The 21,725-nt window shown below is 25.1% G+C and overlaps 1 protein-coding gene across 1 annotated transcript in view; it reads left to right on the forward strand.

Moving 5' to 3' along the window:
• Positions 1-20,888, forward strand: part of LOC142325297 (uncharacterized) — a 405,734-nt gene extending 384,846 nt beyond the window's left edge. Inside the window, exons 5-6 of the mRNA XM_075366859.1 lie at positions 895-1,053; positions 13,938-20,888. Of these exons, the coding sequence (XP_075222974.1) occupies positions 895-1,053; positions 13,938-14,210 (432 nt within the window). The 3' untranslated portion in view covers positions 14,211-20,888. The remainder of the gene's footprint in view (positions 1-894; positions 1,054-13,937) is intronic.
• Positions 20,889-21,725: the final 837 nt, after the last annotated feature.

Below are 21,725 nucleotides of genomic sequence, written 5' to 3' on the forward strand. Positions count from 1 at the left end.
TAACAGGTAGTTAAATTCTTAAAAAAATAAAAGGTGGTAATTATAAATAATAATGTACAGAATCCTTAAAACCTGATGGTTTCACTGTGATGAAACTTTTTCAAGGTAAATTATATGAAATATGATAAGAAATCAATTATCGAAAAAATATAACATTTTGTTTTTATTATAGCAGTAACCAGTCTTATCTACCACTTCGCTGGACTTAAAAAAAACTCAATTACAGTATTAACATAAACATTTTAATTATGAAAATTATTTAAACAAAATCTTTTTAACACAAAAAAAAATACATAAAATAAATAAAAGACTCAACATAATTATTTTACATTCTATAGTGCACTAAATTGCATATAACTTACTAATTATTTTTTTTAAGCTTACAAAATCAACAAGTGGAAAAGATTCATCCTTTTATAAGAGAATAATAAACATTAATTGAAAATACAGATTTAATTATCGGTCATGTACTCCATTATTTAATAATACTGAATCTGCTATTCAATTCATTGACTGTGAACAATTAACTTCATTAGTTAACATGTAATATATTCATCTACATATAAAAACAGATGACACGTGACTATACAGACATACATCATCTGTACTACAGTGGTATAAATATTACCATTGTATAAAAAACTTGCATGTATAAGAGGAGTTTTACAACTAAATTATGTCAAATAAATTAATTACCTTATATGCAATAATTATAGAAATAATTATTAATTTATGAAAACAAGTTATAAACTTATCAGCTGGACCTGGGTTTGATTCTAAACAAAATTTAGAATTTTTTCATCTTTTTATTTATTTGTGTGTAATAGAATAAATAAATATTATTAAAATAAGATATTAGTTAAATTCTTTTTAATACTATTATTATTATTTTAGGTAGAAAAAATGATGCCAGCACTACATACAGGGTTACAGAATTTTTCGGCTACATTTGAAGCAGTATTAGCAGCAAAAGAGTACAGTAATATTTTTACTGGCAGAACTTATCAGCTGCGATGTGTGATTATACAGCAAATTTCCCAGGAATTAAAGAGGGTAAATATAACAACATCCTAATGTTATAACTTATAGATTAAATAATATAAATAATTCAGTATTCAATATTTATTATTTAAAACAACTTACGTTATTTTTTATCTATTACGTGTGGGTCTTAATTTTTTTAAACTATTAAAAACAGTTAAGTTTATCAAGTGATTATTTTTTTTAAATTATTTTTTATTTTTCAGTGACAATTATTAAAAAAAAAGTTTGAATTGTTATACGCCCAAGTAAAATATACAGATTATTGGATATATTATCGTTCATAAAATATATTGTTAAGATAATACACAGTTTATTTATTTATGGGAAAACATAAAAACAAGTGTACTTATCAAAACAATATATACATATATTTACTTTAAATTTATCAAAAGACATTTTTGAAGTGCCTCTTATACTTTCAGCCTGACATCACTATAAATCACATATGGTAGATATTGAAAAACAATTTATCATAAATAAAAAGAGCAAACTTAATTATTCCGTTTTTTATAACGCAATCAACAGTTTTTCTTAATATACTATAAAAGTGTGGCTATACTTGTTTTAATTTTGCATAAATTGCTTTAATATCTATATGATTTATAACAACTTTGAACTATATGGCAAATTTTAGGTAAAAAAGAAGGAAATTTATATTTTTGTTCTGATAGATTTACATGAATATTATAGAATTTTTAGAATATAAAAATTCTTTACGTTTTTATAAGTTTATCCCATACTACTGAGGAAAAAATAGATAATAATCTACCAGAAAAAGATAGTAATTATTATTTATTTTAAAATTTTTCTAGTTTTCAGGGATTAAATTACATATGTTTATTTGATATATATATTTGTATCAAACAAAAATAAATTATTTAACATATATGACAAAACTTCGAGTTATCATCACAAAATATTGGTTAGTAGTTGTTCTTCAAAATTAGGGGTAGGTTATATAACTTAAAAAACACAAAATAAAACAATAAAATAGTTACACTAAAGTTACCCCAAAAAAAAAATATTTAAAAAATAAATAAATATCTCAAAAGTATTAATAAAGTACTAATTAAGTAAGCACATCTACAGTATAGAATTAGGTACACATTTATATTGTTAGACAATATTAATCATTTGGAAATTGTTATTAAAGAAGTATACTGACTATATTGTCTATAATATCAGACATTAAAAAAAAATAAACAAAACATTTGATATAAGTATACAAAAGGAAAAACAGTAAATTGCAGACATCTTTTGCCAAATAATAATTATTTATCCAAAAAGTTCTATGTTTAAATCTAGGTCAGCCTTATAACATTTTCATTTGCTACGATTTATCAGCCCACACTCTCCTGTACAAGCCTTTAGACATGTGTAATGAATTTAAAAAAAAAACATTCAAAACTAAGAATTTTGTTATTAGCAATCCAGACAGACAGTAAAAAGTTAATTGAAAATAACCATAGTATCAACTGAATGACAAAAATTTCCAAATATATTTCCAGCAAGACATCACTGAAATACGATACAAAGAATCAAGTAGAATGTAACTTTTATTTCACAACCACTACAGACATTTTCATTTTACAAAGTAAAATAAAACCTAAGTTATTGTTTTTGTATAATTATTTAATAAATGATCTCCTTTTTTATTGTGCATAAAACAATTTTTTTTAGATGTCTAACTAATAAATTTAAAAACTCTTCTGAACATTTAAAGGGTCAATAAAAATGTTGGTTTTTGATTTAATGTATTAAAAAGTAATTGTTTAGAAATTGCAAAAAAAAGATTTGTTAATAAATTTCAGTCGGTTATAAAGTAAGATTGATAAAACTGAGATTGTAATTTATAATATGTGAATTATTGTGACATGATGTTATATTACTTACAATAAGTTTTAATTAAAACTACACATATTTTGTAGAGTAATATTATGCTACAAACTAAAATAGAATATAATGCATTTACTATGTATTACATTTTGTTATTTTCTTTGTAACTAAAATTTCATCAGTTTTCTCTTTTCATTTAATAATTTTATACTGATTAGATGTAAACAAAATTATTTAAAAAATCTCATTAAATTTATTAACATACTAACTTCATTCAATTTATAAATCAAGAAATTATTATTTTATAGCATTAATGTTCCCAGTGTATCCAAATTAGTTTTCTTCAATTTTTGTTTATCAGGTTGGAAAGGATGTTAAATTTCTTGGAAATAGACATGACACTCTAAGAATAACTTTGTCTCATTAGGATGCCTTCAACTTAATATTGAAATTAAATCTAAAATTCATATAATTAAAAAGAAAAAAAAATACATTAAAAAATAAAACATAATATGATATAATTTTTCTTTAAATTTCAACTATTGGGAGTTGGTGAAAATTTAAATCAGTTAAGCAGTTAATTTGGCAAAACTTCAAAAAAAGTTAAAATCTAAAGAAATGAATATTATTATTTTTTACATTTAGAAAAAAGTTGACAACAAAGATATCATACTTTCCTGGCATTGGTTATTTATTCTTATATAGTGAAAAAATAATGGTAATGAAAAACGTTAAAAAATATAAAAAAAATTGATATTGTTAAACTTTTTTTCTGTTTTCCACCCCCAAAATCACCTCCCAAGAAAATTTCTTGATTTTTCTATGTTTACTATGTTAAATGGAAGAAACTATAACAAAATCCACTGAAAAATGTTCAACCACTAAAAAGTTACCTTATTTTTTTTTGGGGGGGGGGATGAATTATGATAAAATTTTATAGTAACATTATTATTATAAGTTTAAATAAATAAAAATAAGTTTTAAAAAACTCAGAAGATCTATATTTTTAAACTTTGATCAGTTCTCCCATCCCAATTTTGCTTCCAAAGTAATTGTTTGGGTTACTTGCACTACTACTTAGGAAGGTATAAAAAAAAATTGGTTAAAAGATATGTAAAAAATCAAAAGGTAGTTTTTTTTATTTTTGGGGAAGGGGGAGAGATTTGGAGGAAGTTTTTTTTTTAAATGGTAAGATAAACTTGTATGAATGTACTGAGATTAATAGTAAGTGGGGTTATCTTTGAAAAATTTTGAGAAAACTGACCCCAAAGAAACCATCTACCCCAACTCCCTGGAGATATTGACCCCCAAAGATTTACAAACAGATTGTCCCATATATGTGAGCCTCTGTGTCAAATTTCATCAAAATTGTTTATCAAGTCAAAAATTATTAAATTTCAAACATACCAACACACAAATGTAAGAACTTACCTCCTTTTTGCTTTTTGGTATTCCTGGGTCATGAAACTTTAAGAAATGAAAAAATCCCATACACCTGTTTTTTGATTGATATTTTCATTCGTGTACCATAGCTCTAGAGTTATGATTCCAGGAGAGTAAAAGATGTTCATAGTTACAATAACAGTACAGTTATAATGCAATTATACAATTTAATTATTTGATTAAATTTATTACTTAAAATATGGGAAGATCTATTATAGAATGCCACAAGTATAAAAAAAACTTGTAAAAAAAAGGCAAAAATCAAACATGTAATAAAGGAAAAAAAGGAATGAGGTGAAATGACTAAATAAATACTTTTCTGTATGTGACTTCCAGCAGTCTGAGATATGTTAGATAATATGTATTACTTCATTAAGTTTTGCAATAAATTTTCTTGAATTTTTGTGCAAAACTGCTCTAAATATCAGAATGATATCTGAATTTACATCTTTTTTTTTTTTTGTCTTCAGTCATTTGACTGGTTTGATGCAGCTCTCCAAGATTCCCTATCTAGTGCTAGTCGTTTCATTTCAGTATACCCTCTAATCCTACATCCCTAACAATTTGTTTTACATATTCCAAACGTGGCCTGCCTACACAATTTTTTCCTTCTACCTGTCCTTCCAATATTAAAGCGACTATTCCAGGATGCCTTAGTATGTGGCCTTATAAGTCTGTCTCTTCTTTTAGCTATATTTTTCCAAATGCTTCTTCCTTCATCTATTTGCTGCAATACCTCTTCATTTGTCACTTTATCCACCCATCTGATTTTTGACATTCTTCTATAGCACCACATTTCGAAAGCTTCTAATCTTTTCTTCTCAGATACTCTGATTGTCCAAGTTTCACTTCCATATAAAGCGACAATCCAAACATATACTTTCAAAAATCGTTTCCTGACATTTAAATTAATTTTTGATGTAAACAAATTATATTTCTTACTGAAGGCTCGTTTCGCTTGTGCTATTCGGCATTTTATATCGCTCCTGCTTCGTCCATCTAGTAATTAGTAATCTTAGTAATTCTTACATCAATTTAATTTACATCAATCTAATACAATTTTTTAATGATGATATTTAAGATCTTTTAAATTAATAATTTTTTTTAAAAATTATTAAAGTTGTAGTTATCAATCTGATGATAAAACATAAAAAGAATATTCAAATCATCTACGATGCCATATAATTTTTAGTTAAAAAACTTCCACCTAAGTTTTGAGAAAGAAACTTACAATAGGATCAAGACAAGAACTTCTCTACAAAAAAAAAATAATAATTCTTGGACTTAAAAAAATAAATATAAGAACTGAGGAACTGTCTCATTTTTAAAGATAATTAAAAATAAATTATGAAGAAATCTTTATATTCAAAAAACAATTGATTATTTTAAATATTGATATATTTTCCTTTTGTTTATTTACTTTTGATACAATTATAATCATTTAATCTTATTTTTAAACCATTTCAGTTTGAATAATAACTGAAATAATTATTTCAGTTAAATTATTTAAATCATTTTAGTTTAAACCATTTCAGTTAAATAATAAAAAAAAATTTTGAATAAGAACATTTTAATTTAATTTATTTTTGAAATTATTACTTAATAAAATTATTGAAAAAGTGGCAACGAATAATGTAACACTCTGCGCTTCACCACTTAAGACGAACATTACTTATTTATACATTATAATACTTACATACACAACACTTATATTATACTACACTACTTTTTAGATTGTACATTAAAAATGAACTATTATATCACAGTAGAATTAGTGAAAACAAACAATTGTAGAAATTCATATATTTGAACTCTTATATTTGAGAGCAATTGACTTTTCCCCACAATTATAACTTGTATTGATTAGAAAATAAACAGAAAATTTACCTTCTGGATTTTATTAAGAATGATACCCACTATTTCTATACCCCTGGCCTTTTGATGAATTTAAAAAAGTCTGTATCTTCATTGTCTCATAAGTGGAAGTCATCTACCAAATTTCACATTTTTATATAAATATAATTCAGTGATATAATGTTGACTGAAATTCTTTACCCCCCCCCCCATGCTTTCAAAATATTTATCAAAGTAAGTCTTTAGCATCCCTAAAATTGTTAAAATGCAATAGAATTTGTAAAAATCAGCATTAATTGAAGTTTGTATATTTGAAATATTTCAGGTAGAAGTTTTTTTTATTAATTACATCAAAAAGACAATAAAGTAGGTAAGAATTTACCTTTTAGGAATTTTTATCAAAATCACCCCCTACCATTGCATTTTCTCATCGTTACATGAATTTTTTCAAAACTTTTATGTTGTTGGTGCTCTGTGTAAATAAGTAATTCTATCAAATTTGAAGTTTTTACATTATTCCTAAGATATTAAGCAAAACAAGGAGCATATTAAGCAAAATGAGAAATACACACTCACTTTCTCTCTCTATCTTTAAGTTGTTTTTTGTAAATAATTTTCTGTCAAGAGGACAGTTCATTGTCCTCTTGAGTCAGAAAAAAATTTTATAAATAGTTTTTTACATTCTAACAGTACTCTTCCTCTATTACAATCAATAATTGCTGATAAAGTTAAAATCCAAAATCTTTCAAATTCTTGAGTGGATCATTAATTTTTTTAAAATGATAAATAAAAAAAAATGTTGTTTACAAAAGGCAGCTTCTTTTTGCTTTTTTAAATCTAAACATACAGTTTTTTTTTTGAGTTAAGAAATTAATATGATTTTAGAAGTATAAAATTAAACCTATAAGTTTATTCTGTGTTTTGGGGTTTTATTTTGATTTTTTATTGAATCTTCAAAACAACTTATTTTTTAACCAGTTTAAAATTCTTAAATAAAAGCAAACTTAGTAGGTTTTGTTTTGAAAAATCTCAAAAATGATTTTATTATTCTTATACCTACTTCAGTCAGGAAACAACATTCAAACCAAATTTCAATTAAAAGTTAATTATTAATTAAAATCAAATTCTAAAGATGCTTTTAATTATTGTGCTTTCAAAACTAAGTAAAATAATAAAATAAAAATTTACAATTCTCAAAATTTCAAATTAAAAAATAAAATAAAAATTCAAATAATAAAAAACCTATGAAAAAAGGAGTCAGTTTCTATAGTCATGTCTTTAGATGAACAATTAATAAATTTATAAAATAAATATTTAAATTTTTCAAAAATAGAAAAATTAAGAGCAAACGGTTGGTTCAAACAAATGCCAGAAAACTTAATTGAATTAAATATTACAAATGAAATAATTGAAAATGGAACCTATCTCAGAGAAATACTAAAAGATGTAAACTGAAAATTTCAAGAAAAACTGAATTCTATAAGAGGGACGAAAGTTTCAGATGAAAGGAAGAAAGCATCTCACAAAAATATTTGATAAAATACAAAGCAGCCAAAACACATAAAAAATAATTATTCTGACTTACCCCAAAGTGGGTAATTTGAAAAAAAATAATAAAGCTATCGCATTTCACTGAAATGAAGGAGTTTTAGAAAATCTGCAGATTTTCTAAAACCACATTAATTATATTTTTTCTTTGAAAATTCTCTACTTTTCAGTGCCTTAACAATTTTTATCATCTGATATAAGTTACTTACTTAAAAGTAGCTATCTGGGCACTTTTTCATTTTAGTAAGTAAAATATAATTGTACATAGAATTTGAACCTCCTGTAATGTGGAACCAAAAATCATGATTTTAAAGAATTTAGAATATTTGCAAACCTCTGCTAAAATCTCTTACTTCTTTAAAATGTTTATAGCTGCTAGCCCATTGCTTGCCCATTAGAGACTACTTGCAAAATACTTTCTAAAGTATGGGCACACAGTGTTTTTGGCTGCATATAGAAGTTGGAGATTATATATTAGATGTTGTCTGTAATATGTTATTTAAGAAAAATACTGGGATTGTATGTTGAATTAAAGTTAATGATTTGGATTATTTAGACTACTTTTGTCATCAAAATATTTATACAGATTTAATTAACAGACTAATACACACTTAACAGACTCTTATCTTATTTAAGTGTATATATATATTATGACATTTGTTAGATAATTAATATTTATTATTTTGTCTCTCTTAAACTGATGAATTAACTTACTGATTAAAATAGGACTATTTTAATTACTAATAAATATAGGCGGTTTAATGAATCATTTCATTAATAAACAATAAAAAAGCATTACATATATATATATATATGTGTGTTACACAATACAATTAAAATGTATATATATAATTCCACCACCTACAGAAGAAATTAATAAAAGTTCCAAAAAGTTTATCTGGAGTCAAACATAAAAAAAGTTAATAGTTTCAATATGTTTTGTATATAAAGTGGAATTTTAATTATCTAAACATAAAATATCAGATTACCAGACAATAAAATAAAAAAGTACTACACACAATAAATGAATAAATTTTCTTGACTTCAAAGTTACAAAAAGTATTCAACAAAAACACTTTTAAAATATTTAGAAAACCAAAAATAATAGACACATCCTTAAATATTCTATCTAATTTTTGAAGTTTGATCAGACTACTCAACACACCCATGTTACCTGAAGACCATATAGAAGAACTCAACACAAAAAGGTACCTATGCAGTTCTGCAAACAGTTCCTAAAGTTTGTATGGAAACAGACAGTAGCACACTTATTGACACACTCTCAATAGAATCAATAGAAATAATAACAAATATAAAAATACATTGGAAAAAAACAATTTACAAATTCTGTTTGCAATTTGATCTTCAAAACAAATGAAACGAAATAAACTATTGCTCACAAAACATAGTCAAATAAACATAATGCCTCTTAATGTAGAAACTGAACTGTTCTATACTGATCAAACAATTTCTACAGTATTCTACAAGTTCAATGTTATGTTTTTACAAGTTTTACAATGTTCTACATTGATCAAACAAACAACAGCTTCAAAGATACTGTGAACAGTAAAAAGCTGTGTGTAACAGCACAGAGTCATGATTCACCCAGTTTCATTGGTACAAATCACAAATCCACCAACAAGACAACCTGAATATTCTTTGTATACTCAAAAAGAATTACATTGTAAACACATTGAAACAATATGAATTATATTGAAATGTTATGATTACAGTTTCAAATTTTACACTTTTTTGACTGCACTCTAAGTATAAGTTAGCATAACTTAAAAAAAAAAATCATTTGACATCAGGATGTGAGAACAGTAGAAGCACCATTTAATGAAGTTTTCAGTTTTCCAATTACAAAGCATTTAAAGATATTAAATATATGTTGTTTTTATCCAATTTAGTTACCAGATTTTTGTGATTCCAATTAATTTAGATAATGGTAGTCATTTTTTAAAAAATTAATTGCATTTAGTTATTAAAATCTTTTAATAATGTTATTAAAATGTTTTGTACATTATAAAAAGAATGATGATTATTATTAATTAAAAGAACAGAATATTTAGTATTTAAAATGTATCAATGCAAAATTAAGGAGCTATGTTTAACATATGTAAAAGTATACAGGAGTACATATGTATTATATTACAATAAACTAAAGTGCTTCTCATCTTTTCACTTTAAGACAACATAATCGAAACAGATGTTTTCAAAAGTTTCATGATTTCTGAATCTATGTGTGATATTAGTCGAGATACAAAATACTACAGGAAAGCATTCTTTGCTTGGTCTATTTCTGATTTCTTCAGTACGTTCTTTGCAATTCTATTGCAAATATGTAAGAATTTTTCAGTTTGCTGTATATTGTGTTACCCCGCCTTAATTACAGTTATATTAAAATCTTTATGTCTGACACATTTCATTTCAAGCTCATTGTATAGACTTCTTTATTGAAATTTTGTTCTGACTTTCATTCAAAGTTGAAACTCCTTTCCAGTTTTCATTTTTTGTAATGTATTCTACGTAAAATGATCCCCTGTTTACTAACTGTAAATGTATCTAACATATTGTGTAATATTAACAATATCTAACATTTTTAGTAATAAATTTTACTTGATCATCAATATGTGCCAATAATATTGATAAGATGTGTAAACTCGCTTCATTTTCTCCTAAAATCTAGTTTTGATGACACAATCTTAATTCCAGCAGGTATTTAAAAAAAATGAGTTTGTCATCTAACTTTTCATTTTAATATTTGTGAAAGGGTTATTATGAGTATTACACTATGGGAAGTAGTTAATTTTTCTAGAGGAAATGGTAATTGTTGCAAAACATTTTTTTAAAAGAACATTTAAAAACATTTTTTATCTCAAAATATGTATACATTTTTTTTATAAATTTGAAATTCTGTTTTTAGACTAGAAGCAAATTAAAATTAAAGTAACATAAGTAGTAATTGTCAATAAACTATTATAAGAAAATTTCATTTTAATTAATTTTTATACATATTTTTCTTTCTATTTATTTTTATTTCTTGTATTTTTCATTTTAATTTTGTCTTGCATAATAATTTACACATTGCATCAAACAGTTCTATTTGAAATTGTGTTTTTATTTCCAATTAACTTCTGTTAAGAAAGCAATTTTTGGGTATTACCAGTCAGTTTTAAAAACAATTTTTTTACAAAAATAAATAAAATCAACATAATACGGTCATTTGGAAAGTTCTCGGTCCTACACAAGATGGCAGAAGTATAACCAAATGATTATGAAATTTGTCAAATATTATCCTTTAAATGGTATACTGCAAAGATGCCTTGCATTTAGTTGCTTGTTTGTGGTAATTGATTAGTTTTGAAATTTCCTGAAAAATGGATAAAACAGAAGTTTGAACTGTTATAAAGTAATTTGTTTTAAAAAGTTTAATCCTGACAGACATGTAAAAAGAATTAGATTCCACTCTAAAGAATTCTTTCCCTTAATTTTCAACAGTAAAACCGCGAACTGCTGAATTTAAATATGGTTGTGTATTCATTCAAGATGTTGAATTAATGTCCAAAAAGTATTACGACCTATAAAATAACAAAAATCCACAATGCCATAAGAAATGATCACTGACTGATGGTAGATGAGCTTGGTGATATTACAAACATAGACCATGTTCGCTAGATTTTACGCAGTGTTTTAGGTATGAAGAAGCTTTCCGCTTGGTGGGTGCTGCATTTGTTAACAGTCAACCAAAAAAACATTTGATTGAACTCTTCTTAATGGTGTAAAGAAATTACAATTTAAAATGTGATTCCGCTGAGTTTTTTTTCTGAAAATATTTTATAACAGTGATGATTCACCATTACATGCTAGAGATCAAAGATCAGTTCAAACAATGGGTGGAAGCCAATGTAAGTGTGCCAATAGTGTAGACAGTTCCACATACAAGAAAATTCAAGGCTACAGTTTTTTGGGATTTTCATGGTGTGGTACACTTATAGACTACTTGGAAAAAGACAGGATCATCACCTTGAAGTGTTGTGCTTCATTAATCGACTGATTGAAGGATGCTATTCTGCTAAACATCCACATCTGACCAAACAGAAAGTGCGCTTTCACCACAATAATGCACCTGCACACAAGTCTTAGGTTGGCTGTAAAACTCCATGATTTACACCGCAAAGTACCTCCACCTAAACTGATTTTTGCTGGATTTGGCTTCTAGCCAAACTTTCACTTCCTAAACCTGAAGAAATGGCTTGCAAGACAAAGATTCACTTCAAATGATGAGGTCAAATCTGAAACAATTGCTTGTTTTGTAGAGCTGGAAAAATTGCATTATTCTGAATATTAAAAACTACTAGGATAGAGTATTAAAAAGTTGCAAAGCCATTGATCTAAATGTATCCAGTGGTACGGTGATTATTTAAATTTTTTTTTTAATTTCTGAAAATCTAGCAGTTTTTTCCAGCTGAAAACATTCTGAACAACCCTCTTAGTATTAATCTACCCTATCAATTTTCAAAGATGAAGTTTTGGGCCATTAAGATTATTTAAACTAGAATAACTGCAATTTAAAAAAAAAAAATTATGTGTGATAGTTTTGCTAAAGTATGTCAGATTGCTTAATTCATTTTATACACTCATCTTCTTATTGTGTGTGTGTGAGTGTGTGTGTGTGTGTGTGTGTGTGTGTGTGTATGTGTGCGCGCGCGCTCACTACATGGTAATATAGTCAAATACCAGATCATTGCTTGTTTTTAACAGTAACAGAATCCAAGTACAAGAATAAACAAACAAAACTTGGGGTTTAAACTGGTATTTTATGTTTATTTTATAAAAGAACTGTTGAAAGATTGGCAACATCCTTACCAAGATATCAAACCATTATTAAGATTTCTTTCAAACAGTGAAATTTTAAGATAATTTTAAGACCTGTTTAAGTAAGCACTGGTGGTGGTTGAACAGTGCAGTATTTTAAAGAAGGCTGGTACCTATTCCAGATATTTCAAACTTTTAGTTCCCAAAATTTAGTTTTAGTTTAGTTTAAGTTTTAGTTCCCAAGATACTGAAAAACAATAAGTGAATCTTCTCCAGATTTTCAGTGAATTTATTTTAATTCATTCCTATACATACATACACATTTCTTTTTCAAAATCATATTTTAAAATAAATTACAATGATTTATTTAAACAAAATTCTAAATTAAAAAAAAACACTATCTAATCTAGATTTTTTATAATAGAGAAAAGGTAGACAGCTTCATTATTCTTTGTGTGTGTAAAGAGAGAGAGATATCTAAATCTGTAGGGGTTTTTAAAAATGTAATATTAAACAGTTGTTATCATACATTACAAGCATGTGTATTGTAAAGATGGAATCTCTCTCTCTCTCTCTCTATCAATATATATTAACTTAGAAAAATCAATTCTTTTTTTGAAATGTATTTTTCCATATCATATTCCCCTTTGTACCAGTTATGTCAGTGACAAAAGTATAACACAGTTTTTCACCAACAGTACAGAATTCAACAATGCCTGTTACCTTATGCTTATTGTTTTTTCCATTTAAGAGCGCTTTCAAGGGCTTCCCTCATCGTCAGTTAATAAAACCTTTTTAAAATTACACAATAAACTCAGAATCATTAAAATTGTCGCATATTATAAAAATATACAGTCAAAAATTAAATTAAAAAAAAAACAAATATGTGGCTGGTCATATGAAACATTTTAGTGTGTATATATTATTATTTATTATTATTATTATGCTTTTACGGCCAACATGGGACCACTTAAGGCAATTTTAGTTGGATCTTTTCTGAGAAAAGCGTGTTATTTTACTCTTCCGAGCTGCCCAGTATTTCTTCATCCGTTCAGATCTTGCTTTCTTTTCTTCATCCGTAAACACCCTCTTCGTTGTATTTTGTCGTTTGTCTGTCTTTTGTTTAAATCTAAGCTTTTATCTTTTAGCTTTGTAATTTTTCCAGTTTTATTCTGTAGGTCAGTCAGGGAAATTCCCAATTCTTTCATATCTTCTCTAATTTCTTTGATCCACCTACTTCTAGCAGTGTGTATATATATATATATATATATATATATATATATATATATATATACATACACTAAAATGTATACTCTACTGTATAATCTAAATGTACTTATGTAATTTTTTAATAAATATTTATTTAATTATTGTTGTTTTGTTACTGATTATAGTTACTATGTGAAGTAGAAACTGCTATGATGTACCTTGGACTTGCAGTAATACCAGCTCATAATGGTCCTGATAAATTATATTGGGATTTAAAACCTGACCATACAAGGACACTTATACTTGACTGGGGTGTAATTATTACTTATCAACATTTTCTGGAAGATTGGTCTAGAATTATAAGAAGAGTTGTTGGAAAGAAAGGCAATATTCCATGTAAACCAAAAATTAAAAAGAAAAAGAAAACAAAAACAACAAGGAGGAAGCCTTCTAGATAAATCATTAAAAAAAAAAGATAATAGATTTGGCATAGCACATTTAATTCCAGCTTTGCAACTGCTTTGCTCTGTATAATTAAAAATAATCTTGAGCTTAAATGCAGTCCAAATATATGAAATATATTTCATAATTTATCATGAAAAGCACATAATATGATATAAAATGGTAAATAAGTGAAGCAAGTAAAAAAGTTGCTTATTCAGGATTTCATAAAAATAATTATTTCATATACGTATCATTTTCTTTTATTTTTTAAAATATTAACAGTGGTTAAACTTGTGTATTAATCTATGAAGAATGTTCTATGCTAATTATTTTCTTCTTTAATGTTACGATCAGTATTTTTTATTGGTATAAAATTACTAGTTTAGTATATATATTAAATATTTTAATAATTTTTTTTTACTCACAAAGAATGTATCATGTTAAGACTTTCATAAATTAACAGAAGCAGCTAAAACTTATGTAAAAATATCAAAGTAGCCACAATAGATAACAAAGGTAAAGTAGCTCATTTAAAGAGTAGGATTTATGGTACTGATATATTATCAGTATTAATTTTGTATAAACAATTATTGATAGTAAAATTTTAAGCAAGAATTATATTTTAATTAAAATGTTTTACCATAATGGTTAATAGAATGTTGGGGATTTACTAATTCCTTAGTTAATGGCAGTTATTTTTTATTTTTAAATATAATCAGACTTCTACAACATTTCTCATAAAATACCTGGACTCAATAAGGAAAACACTGGAGGGAGAGGAGGTGAATTCTCTTTCTAGGTGCTTGATTATCCTGTTAATGTTATTATAATTATTATAACTTCATTACCCACAACATTATTAAAGTAAATTAAATTGAAAAAAGTACCTTTTTTGTTACGTCTTTTTGCTTGTTTAAACAGGTGATGTTAATTTGTAGTAGAAATTAACATCACCTCTAGTATTTGTGATAACACAAATATTTGGAATATTTGCAAAAGAAAGTGTGCATAACACAAATATTTGGAATATTTGTGTTATCAAGACTTTGTAACACAAATGAGTTGTTTGTAGAAGTTAAGAAAGAAAATAAAAATGTACACAAGGAAAAAATGGTTTCAAACTGGTCTTTAGTATTTAATATCTGTACTGAAGTCTGTGTGTACTGAAGTCCAGCTGAACTGACAGTGAATCAAAATTCAATTAATGTATGCATTTCTACTATCATGCTTACCAGTAAGTTAACCATTTAATTTTGTACTCTGTATTTTAACAATTACTTACTAAGTCCTATACACAAACTTCAAGCTTATGTGATGAAATCATCAAGCCAAAAAAAGAAGAAAAAAGTAATTAAACCACCAAAAGCCTTATTTAATAAAATTAAAAATTTTAATGTATTTTTCAACTTTTGTACATTTAACTTAAGTACAAATAATTAAAATAGTACTTGTACAGAAGTCAGAACCTATTTCAACATAATTAAATACTTATTTTCCTTCCTACATAATTAAATAGTAAAACGGAATGTTTATGTCTGCGGATGTTTAAAGTTTTATAAGATGAGTAAAATTAATTTTGAGCTGATGTTTTCATGATGGAAATTTGAAATATTTTATTCACTTGTATATAAAACTACTTTTTTCTTCAACAATTAAGATGATGATTTAAAAGGATATAATCTAATAATACATGAACTAATCTGAGTAAATTTTGAACTGTTAAGTAGAATAAGATCATGCTGCAAAAAAATTCTTGAAAAGCTCTACAATTATAATAGTATTAAAGCTCAGCAACTCATTGACATTTGAACCGATTCAAATTTATCAGTTCAAAACAGAAGTAATATAATGTTACTTATGAGATAAGAAAAATTTCAGTTTGGGTCCGATTTTATTGTTGGTGGAATTTAATTGGATATTCTACTGCTTTAAAAGTTTTTATTAAAAAATATAAAAAAAATGTCATGCAATGAAAAGTGTGTGGTGTGGCAGCACTTTCGATGCTCTTCATTGAAATTAGTCCAAGTTTAAAGTAATTAATAGGAATACTACATAAATTGTCTAATCGTATCCATCACAATTGTGAAAGTTATTATTTTTGTTGTTTTCTTCATTGTTATTTACTTCATTATATACTTTTTAATATGAATCTTCTTTTGCTTTTGGTGTTAAGGTGATAAAATGCAGTAAATAAAGCAAAGGTGTAGTTTTATACACAAATCAACATGCACACTAGTGATAATCCAATTTTAAATGTTAATACAGTACTTATCTTAAATTAATTTTTAAAATAAATTATCTTAATCATTAAATTCAGCTTCTGATCCTGAAAACAAGAAGGGGGCTCTTGTAGTAGATTACAGAATGTGTGTAAAATTGCAATTAGATGAATTAAATAAAATATATGTACACATTCATTAAAAAAAGGGAAAAATGTGTAGAATGAATGTGAAAAACGATTGATTGTAAGAGTTAAGAAATGTGTTATGGCATTGATCGTATTTTATAACTATGATTTTTAATTCTTAATAGAAAAAATTTTGTGAGAACTGTTTTTATGGGCACAAATGAATTATAAATTTTCATTTATGTGTTATCAAGACTTTGTAATTTAAATCTTAAATTAATTGAAATGAAATAATGATTACAAAAAAAAAAATTATGTACGTACTTGTCACTATCTATACAGCTACATTTGTCTTTTTATTTTTAAACAAAAAAATGAATTGTCTATACATGGCGTCAGGTATTCTTCTCTTTGAGTATGTATATAAAAAAAATGTAACATTATTGTACTTGAAAGGTTACTAAACTATGAAAAATCTATACATTTATTATATATAACTCAACTCGCCTTCAAATAATTCATTGATCCTAAGGTATGTTATTGACTCTGGGTTAAAAACATGTTTATCATTTATCATAATCCTCAGTTTTCCAAATTGTTGTTTTTAAAAGTACAGTAAAATAAATTTAGTCCTCAAACGAAAAATTTACAACAGATTTATAAGTATAAATTATTATTAAATATGAATGTTAATAGAATGATTTTTTTGCATTATCAGGTTATTGCAAGCATATTAAAAGTTTAATTACCTTTTACTGCACTTATTGTGGTAACAACTTTTGACGCTTATTTGTAAAAACAAAACTCTTATTAAGTTATGTTAATATAATAATCAGGTTTTTAAAAAAAATTAATTAGAAATATATTATGTAATTCTTGGTATGTACAATAACTTCTTCATTTAAATTATTTATTTATCGTACTTATGATAGGGTAAAATCTATTATTGAGATTAACTAAGGCTCATTCAATCTTTAAATAATACCATAGCTCTTGTGAAGTGCTCTTTTTCTACCACATGTCAATTCCGTAGAATGCTATCCTTTTCTTTGTTAACCTGTTAAAAGAAATATTGTGTCATAGAAAATTGCCTTCCCAAAATCTTTTTTTCAAAAACTAATGTAAAATCAACAGAAAACTCAAAATATAACATGATTTACTATTTTTTTTAGAAAGTTTAATTTTATTGACTTTTGTCAGTTAACTGATTGCTCATCTATTCAAATTTAATTACTTTTTTCTGAAAATTTATTAAGATCTAAATGAAATATGTCTTTATTGTTTAAGAATAAATGTGAAAATATAGTTTTCTGTTTACCTACACATTACATAAGTTCTATGATAATTGTTTTTGCTATCAGAGATAGATAGTCTTAAGTAAATAACATGTCCACAGAGGTTTAAAACTTAGAGCCCCTTGTAAATTAGTATATTTTGACAGTTGTTGGATAAAGGTTGATCCTGAAAAAAGATAATTAATTTCAATTGCATAATACAAGATGCTATCTCAATGTAGCTCAGACTTACTCTTATAAAAATCTTTTATTGTTTCTTTTGAATCCGACTAAGTATTTTTGAGTTGGATCTATAGAATGATTTATACAATTGTACAAGTGTAATGTGTGTTATTTTTATGCTTTCTACTGTTAACATATTTAAGTAAATTTCATAGATTTTATCTTATCTCTTGCACTATCTACTTTCTAAAATATACCCTGCTGAATAAAATCAGTATTACTGGAAAAAGGTGAAAAATCAGTAATTTTAATTTTATGTTTGAAAATGCTTATTTTTTATAGTTTTTATTGGTAATTTGTTTTCTGTGTGTATATTAATAAACATAAATATAAATTAATTAATCTCGGTTAGTAATTCTGGCTCACAGAAAACTATGAAAAATTGAAGGTGATTTTATAAGTAATAGTTTAACTACTAGATTGACTTTATAACATTAAATGAGAAATATGAACATGAAGGGACTGAGTGGGTGGTAGTACTCTTCCCATAAACCATTACTATGTAATAAATTTGTTCAATCTACAACATGGTTAACAACAATGATAAACTACACTAACTAAAAAAATGAAATGGACTGTAGATTTTTACACATTATACAAGTGACATTAAACAAAAAATTTTTATTTGTATCTTGTTATTTCTTTATGACATCATATTATTTACTACTGTTCTAGTGTCCCTCAATAATTGAATATAATCTAATCATATTTTTGATTGATTAAAAATTACTCTACTAACACATCAATATTTGATTCCTGAATCAGTTTTCATTAACATACCACCAAAATATGTTTCTTTCCACGTATATCTTGCTCATCATGAATAGTTTATTGTAGTTGTTACAAATAAGTTTTTTTTATCAATTGATATCTTTAAATATGTAAGATCATGGATAAACTCTGGTTTGAAGAAGTACAGAAATTTGGTAATAGTAATATTTTTAGATAAAAACCAAATTTTTGAATACTGTAAAACGTAGATTTTATGTTAATTATTGGTAAAGAAGATTTATAGTTCTATTTTAAACCTTTTTAAAAGAATATGTTTCTATACTTTGTTATCTGTGGTATTTATGATATTTTGTAGTCACTGCATCAGTATTTTAACTATAATTAATAAAATTATAATGCCTTATTGGAGAAATATAAAATTTGTGTGATGGAGTTTACATATTAAATTATTTTTAATAATTGTGGCATTTTAAGTGTTAGCTGACTGTGATAACAAAATAGTATATTTTTATATAACACAATAAAAGAGGAAAATATGTGACCGATTTTTAAATTAAACACATACATACTTGTATACATTATATATTTGCAATCGGTGATAAGATCAGTAGTGAGTATAATTGTAATCAGTTTTTCGAAAATGGAAAATAGTAATCAATTGTTCAAAGTTAACATAAGATTGTTTGCTATCAATAATTTTTTATTTGTATGATAACTTTATGCATGACTATATTATATATCTGTGCATTAACTCATATGTGTATATTATTATCGTAACTGCAATCCAATGTGTTATTAATGGAACCCAGAAAAAATTACAGAATAAATGGAATTACAGAAAACATTTGTAAACTAAAACAATCTAGTTGATATATTGTTTAAAATTAAGAAAAGTATAAATAATAGTCTATATCCCCCTTAACTTTAATAGAGTAAGTATTAAAAAATTACAAAATATATAAACAAATATCAGGTTTATAAATTACTTATTCTTTTATATTTAATAGAGGGAAAATATTTTGTGCATGTACAAAGGAAATGTAAAGAAATATAAGATTGCTAATGGAACTTGATGTAAATATGAAAATAATAATGCAGTTTAAAAAGTAATAGTATAATGACACTTATGAAAGTGTTATAATACTTATGTGGAAAAACATTTGTATGTTTTTCTACATCTGGAATGTAGCATATGAAAAATGGTAATTGAAGATAGCATCTACCAAAATATCCATGGTCACACTAAGTACAGAATTATACATATAAAATAAATTAATTATTTGCACATAAATTGATCAATTTCATTATATTTTCAGAAGTGTTATCTTTGTTATAAAGAACTGTTACTTTTTATTTTACACTATACATTAATCATTAATTTTTTTTCATTTTTATGAAATAATTATTTATATTAAAAAACATATAAAACATATATTAACACCTTTAAAAAATATAAATAAGTTTCAAATTGTATGGAAATTATTCTCAGAAAAAAATCTTTATCGAGCTAATTAAAGGTTTCTTCATAAGATGAATTACCAGAGACATAGACAAAGGAGTCAGATAGTTACTTTAATAGATTATATGCAGGAATAACTTCTATGAAATTTAAAAGTAAGTTCTCAATATTTTTAAGATCTCTTATTCTTTCAGTTGTATAAAAATTAAACAAAATACTTGGAATTGATTTTTTTTATTTAATTTTTTTTTTATCTGATTTCTCCTTCTTTAATCTTTGCTATAAACCAGTAAAGAAAATAGTACAACCATCTATGTTAATAGACACTGAATGTGTAAATTTTACAATCTAAGTGAATACAACTCCATATATATTCTCATACTCTTTATTTTCATACGACTTAACTAAGAAATTCAGTTATTAAAGAGTATTGTATTTTATTTGTTGCTTTAATCATGAGAATGACAGATAAATATACAGCTTAAAAAACCTCAATGAAATACTAATTACGACATAATGCTTTTCGAATAGTATCAGGAATTTTGTTCTAATTTATGTAAATCATGATATTTCATTAACATTATTTCCGTAATTATAATTAATCTTAATAAACAATAACAATTCAACATTAACAATAATTATGATCAGTATTATCTTAAATGTAAATATTAAAATTATTTTAATGATTTTTTTTTTGTAAAAAATAAGATAAGTTATGTATTATTTATATTGTAATTATAGATTTTATTTATTCTTATATATGTATATTTTATATTTTTATAAATATTCTTTACTGTTATACTTATCAAAATAAATAAATTACAATTATTATTTTTTTTGTTTTTATAATAAAATTCAAAAATATTTGTTACCTTGTAGTATACGAAAATAAATATTTTATTTTTATTGTTAACTCTACTTTTAATTATTCAATTTGATATATTCTGATGCTGCATCTACATGATTTAGTTTTTCTGGGTATTTTGTATTATTCATTTTGGAAGGAAAGTGTAAGTGTTAATGCTGAAACTTTCATGTAAATGGGTTTACGTGTGTAAATAAGAATTCTGGTAGATGTATTTGTTCCTAAGGATTAGCTGCCTGCAAATTCCACTGATTTTCTTTTAAATATAATTATGAATATTCATACTTATAATTCAAGCTGATCTTAAACATCTTGCTTATAAGAAAGTAAATATATTTATTTAGGAAGAAAGAGAAAAAAGACAGCACCTTTCCTCTGTCTCTATTATTTATATAAAATATGAATCCTCATAATATACAAAATAACTTTTAAAATTCAAATAATTCATCATATATATATATACATATTTAAAATATTATCTTCTTTTATTATTTATAGATCTTCAACAACAACTTCAATAGACTTATGTTTTAGATAATATTCAGTAAATTTCACTCTATCCTTATTTCATCATGCCCAAAATGAAGAATTTTTAAATTCAGCCATATA

Source organism: Lycorma delicatula, chromosome 5 (assembly GCF_047948215.1).
Source record: "Lycorma delicatula isolate Av1 chromosome 5, ASM4794821v1, whole genome shotgun sequence".
NCBI classification, from domain to species: domain Eukaryota; kingdom Metazoa; phylum Arthropoda; class Insecta; order Hemiptera; family Fulgoridae; genus Lycorma; species Lycorma delicatula.